The sequence below is a fragment of the Manihot esculenta genome, chromosome 2, assembly GCF_001659605.2.
Source record: "Manihot esculenta cultivar AM560-2 chromosome 2, M.esculenta_v8, whole genome shotgun sequence".
Taxonomy (NCBI): Eukaryota; Viridiplantae; Streptophyta; class Magnoliopsida; order Malpighiales; family Euphorbiaceae; genus Manihot; species Manihot esculenta.
The window spans coordinates 8,968,560-8,973,768 of NC_035162.2; the positions used below are offsets into that span (position 1 = coordinate 8,968,560).

Sequence of the window (5,209 nt, forward strand, 5' to 3'; positions counted from 1 at the left end):
AATTTATTAATAAATATTTTTAAAATTAAAATATATTTTAATATATTTTTTAAAATTAAAAAATTAATTAATAATTTTTTTATATCATATAAACTAAATAATAAATTTTTAACGGAGGACAGCAAGACGTGTGCTGTACTTGCTATCCTAACAGTAATGCCGTGGCTTGTTGGGGTTTGTTTCACTCTAAGAAATTCTTATACCTACCCCTTCGCCATATCTACGGTTGACGTTGTTCGATCTCCCCACTGACATGGCAAATGACCCATTTATTGTCGGCATGGATAAGTGTGGGGAGGATTAGAAGGGAAGATGAGTGGAAGCTGAAATGATAACAAGAATTGGTTTGTCTTTAAGATGGTAGAAAATAGATGATGTTTATCGGGTTTGGAAAGGAGTATAATGGAGGTTCAATGTAATGCATTCTTTCGGGTATTTTAACAATTATACTTATCAGTGCTTATATAATCAAATTATTAAAATATTAAAAAAAAATTATTTTAAAAAATATATTAAAATATTTTCAAATTATAGAAAAAATATATCTCCTTATAGAAAAAAATGTTATTTTTTATATGTAACAAATAAAAGAAAAATTATATTGTTGCATGATGAAATAGATGCAGAAATAAATAATAAAATATGAGGTTAAAAAAATATGTGTTTTAATTTTTTATAGGTGAAGCTATTTATATAAGCACGCCTTTTTTATAGGTGAAGCTAAAGAAACACTTTTCAATTATATATATGGACAGAATAAAAATATTTTTTAAATAAAATCATTCGCATATATAATTATTGGCAGGAAAGTTGATGCTTGCATAAGCAAAGTACTTCCCTAAGCTTCTGTTAGCTTCACCCAACACTAAAAAGAGGAAAAGGCTTTGGAAAGAAAAAAAAAAGGAGAGCACGCCGTGTGTGTGAGCAGAGGAAGGAGCGCCAACCTACTCTTTGCACGCTCATCGTAAAAACAAATTGAAAAACTAATCCAACTGCTAATAGCTAAACCTGTGCTTTCCTTCTCAACTCTCAAACCATCTTCTATTGTTACTTATTATTATTTTTTTCATTTCCGACTTTCTACATATGGACGACGTTCGCCGGCGACAACCCAAGCATCTAGTCCGTAAGGAATCCGCCGGCGAAGTTCTCAACTCCTTCAGCAATGTCCATCATCTTCCTCCTCTCAAGTCCACCGATTATTCTCCCCCTCTCTCCCTCTACCTCGCTAATGCTCTCTTTTTCTCGCTTTTCTTCTCCGTTGCCTATTTTCTCCTCCACAGGTGGCGGGAAAAGATCCGCAACTCTACTCCTCTTCACATACTCTCCTTCCCTGAGATAGCTGCTTTGCTTTGCTTGGTGGCTTCCGTCATCTATCTCCTTGGTTTCTTTGGCATTGGCTTCGTCCACTCTTTTTCTAGAGCTTCCGCCGATACCTGGGACGTCGAAGAATATGAGGATGATAACATTATCAGCATCGAGGATACTCGTCCTTCGGGGCCTTGTGCTGCTTCTTCCCTTGGCTATCCCCTCTCTCCCCCCGCTAAAATTCCTGCACCCAATATCGCAGTGACAACCACCAGTACTTTATCTGATGACGACGAACAAATAATCACATCAGTACTCTCTGGCTCCATTCCTTCCTATTCCCTGGAGTCAACGCTTGGAAACTGTAGGAGGGCTGCTTTAGTTCGCCGGGAGGCTTTGCAGAGGATGTTGGGAAAATCATTGGAGGGACTGCCCTTAGATGGGTTCGATTACGACTCCATATTTGGGCAGTGCTGCGAGATGCCAATTGGGTACGTGCAGATTCCTGTGGGAATTGCTGGGCCATTGCTGCTTGATGGAAAGGAATATACTGTGCCAATGGCCACGACGGAGGGTTGCCTGGTGGCCAGTACCAATAGAGGATGCAAGGCGATTTATGCATCGGGTGGGGCAACCTCCGTGTTACTGAGGGATGGCATGACCAGGGCTCCCGTCGTCAGGTTTCCCACAGCCAAGAGGGCCGCTGGCTTGAAGATTTTTATGGAGGATCCTGCCAATTTCGACACTATTGCAGCTATTTTCAACCAGTTCGATCCTTTTCCCTTCCCCTCTTTTCGTTATACATACAACACAACAGGAATGCGACCGCAGGAAGCATTCCCGTAGAAGTAAAGCGACATTTTTAAGGATGTTTATGGATCAAATTTTCCTTTACTAAAAAGCATTATTTTTCTATAGATATGGGTATAGTTGATAAATATTTAATTAATTTCTGTTTCCTTTATTGTCCGACTTGGTTTTGCTTTCGGCATTTATTTTGATAGAGTGATTATGATGTTCATGGATTCTTATTTTATATTTTGCGTAAATCATTCTTTTTCCACTTCCTTTTAATTATACACCACTAAAATAATTTAGTTTTGCAATTTAGCACGAGGAAAATAAGTCTTTATTTTCGTCATCAATTAATTTCACAAATATTATGCAGGTCAAGCAGATTTGCAAGGCTACAAAGAATACAATGTGCAATTGCAGGAAAAAATCTATACATAAGATTTAGCTGCAGCACAGGTGATGCCATGGGAATGAACATGGTCTCCAAAGGAGTCCAATATGTCCTCGACTATCTCCAGAATATTTTTCCTGATATGGATGTCATCGGCATCTCTGGTAAAACCTCTTGCCCTCTTGTCCAATCCCTACATGAAAAATTGTGTAAATTTAACTTTAATCAAGTAATCACTTTAACCAAATTATTGGATAGGATCTTGCTAAGTTTGTTTTTCATAAAAAAAGTTTTAGACGTAATATATAATTTATATTTAAAAATATTTTTATAAAAAATATTTTATGTAAAATATATTTTTCTATAAAAAATATTTTCTAATAAAATACTTTATTTTCTATTATTTAGTTGTAATTTAAAAATAATTGATATTAATAAATTTATATATAATAATATTAATAAAATTATTAATATTTAGAAAATGGTTTACTGTTTTGAAAAAAAAAATCTTAAAATTGCATAAGTTTTTTAATATATCTTTTATAATCGATGAATTAAATAACGAGATTTTCTATACTATAAGTAATTTTTTCTTTATATTATTAAATTTAAATTAAAAAATAAAATATATTAATAGATTTGTATATAGAGTAATGTTATTAAGGTTTTCAATATTTAAAAAATAATTACTAAAAAAAGTCATTTTTCTTAAAAATAATTCAACTTTCCTTTGACTGGGTTTTTTTAAATAATAATATTTTTTAAAACAATCAGGGCTTAGTGATTAACCAAAATTTCTGTAGTTACTAATTCAATTTTCTATCTGTAGTATCTCTGCTGTACAAGTAATTTTCCAACTGTGCTATGAATTTGTCAGGGAACTTCTGCTCGGACAAGAAGCCAGCCGCCATAAACTGGATAGAAGGGCGTGGAAAGTCCGTTGTCTGTGAAGCTCTCATAAAAGAAGAGGTGGTTAAGAAGGTTCTGAAAACCAACGTGGCCACTCTGGTGGAGCTTAACACGATTAAAAACCTTACCGGCTCGGCCGTGGCCGGTGCCCTTGGTGGGTTTAACGCCCATGCTAGCAATATAGTAACTGCAGTGTACATAGCTACAGGACAGGATCCTGCTCAAAACGTTGAGAGCTCTAACTGCATCACAATGGTGGAAGCTGTTAACGATGGCAAGGACCTTCACATCTCAGTGTCCATGCCTTCCATTGAGGTATTTGAACTTTTCCATCTTAATTTAAATGTCCACCAGTATAATTTAGATCATCCATCAATTCTAATCTCTTAATTTCTCAATGAAAATTTCATAATAAACTATGTTTATATATTATACAAAAGTTTGTTTTGTTTGGACTGTTGAAGTGGAAGTTGAAAGGAAAAGTGTATAACTCTGTTGTGGGGACAAATATAAAGTTCTGGCATCACCCTGATGTTATAATTAATAAGATGCCAACGGTTCCTTTAGAACTGCACGCTATTTTGGAAGCTTCTAAGGTTTAAAGGTTAGAAAATGGCGTAAAATTTAACGTGAGCTCTGAAATCAAGATGTTTTTCAAGTTTGCTTATTTTTCAAATTTATGCTACTTGTTCAGCTGGGCACAGTTGGAGGAGGCACTCAGCTCGCATCTCAATCAGCTTGTCTGAACCTACTTGGGGTGAAGGGTGCATGCAAAGATTCCCCAGGCTCAAACGCAAGGCTTCTGGCTACCATTGTTGCTGGTTCTGTTCTGGCAGGGGAGCTGTCTCTTATGTCTGCTATTGCAGCTGGGCAGCTCGTTCAAAGCCATATGAAATACAACAGATCCATCAAAGATGCATCCAAAATAACTACCTGAAGGAGGTACAATACAGCTGCTTTGTTTAGTTGAGACGACCAGAATTAAAAGTTAAAAGGAAAACTAGAAAAAAAAATACCAATAAGTATATAAATGAAGCTTTGTAGTACCTGTCGGCAAATGTTGAGGGGGACAAAGAAAGATTATAAAAACGTGGAAGAAGGCGTTAAAAATAAATTGGAGCCTGCTCTTGTTTTGCTGACTAGATACGTACTGCTTTTAAAATCCAGGGCCATGTGAATCTGGTGGTTCTCTTTCTTCACTGCTCTACAGTTGCGTGATCTTGAGGATAGGGGTGCATTAATTGTTTTTACTTGTTTCTGATGTCGTGATGCCATTGAATGCTCTCAGCTAGAGGACACCAGCATTTGGCATCTTCTTCTGCCAACCAAACTTGTGATCTTTCTTGTATTTACTCTTCATTTGCTTTGTGTATTAGTTTATGGAAGGAGATGTGTAATAGGGATTTATTTCTATCTAAAAATGTATTATCTGTTGCATAGCTCTGAATAATACCGTATTAAATGAAATCTGTTAGTTAGAATGGTGGGTATATAATTTAATTTTAAGTCGTAAAAGAAAAATATTTCCTTTCAAAAATTAATTATTCTCATAAAACTGGTGCAGAGTTGTGGTAATATTTGTTTGGAATGCAACAAAATCGTATTGGCAGGCCAAGGCACCACGCCATGGAAGTTTCTCTCAATTTTTAACCAAACGACACTTATTTTAGATGGTTATTCTTATGGATATATATAAGTTTTATTTGGTTATAGATAACTCAATTAAAATATTTTTTTTATAAAATTAAAGTTATTTTTTCCTTTAATGTATCATAGTAGTTTTGTTCCTCTACTTCAATTAAATTA

General features: G+C 35.2%; 1 protein-coding gene across 2 annotated transcripts; it reads left to right on the forward strand.

Annotated features, from left to right (window-relative positions):
* Positions 1 to 792: 792 nt before the first annotated feature.
* Positions 793 to 4,884, forward strand: LOC110609571 (3-hydroxy-3-methylglutaryl-coenzyme A reductase 3). Of its 2 annotated transcripts, XM_021749242.2 has the most exons (5): positions 793 to 2,075; positions 2,477 to 2,658; positions 3,372 to 3,718; positions 4,098 to 4,345; positions 4,571 to 4,884. In XM_021749242.2, the coding sequence occupies exons 1-4, from the start codon at positions 1,087 to 1,089 to the stop codon at positions 4,338 to 4,340; spliced, it is 1,761 nt and encodes a 586-aa protein (XP_021604934.1). In that variant the 5' UTR covers positions 793 to 1,086; the 3' UTR covers positions 4,341 to 4,345; positions 4,571 to 4,884. The 2 variants fall into 2 exon arrangements, with proteins under 2 accessions (XP_021604934.1, XP_021604933.1); XM_021749241.2 differs by lacking the exon at positions 4,571 to 4,884 and having other exon boundaries at positions 795 to 2,075; positions 4,098 to 4,416.
* Positions 4,885 to 5,209: the final 325 nt, after the last annotated feature.

Excerpts from the sequence above, each read along its gene's own strand:
- LOC110609571 (XM_021749242.2), top strand. The coding sequence starts at position 1,087 with ATGGACGACGTTCGCCGGCGACAACCCAAGCATCTAGTCCGTAAGGAA. Across the intron at positions 2,659-3,371 it reads GGATGTCATCGGCATCTCTG|GGAACTTCTGCTCGGACAAG; the intron begins GTAAAACCTCTT and ends TGAATTTGTCAG. Across the intron at positions 3,719-4,097 it reads TGTCCATGCCTTCCATTGAG|CTGGGCACAGTTGGAGGAGG; the intron begins GTATTTGAACTT and ends CTACTTGTTCAG.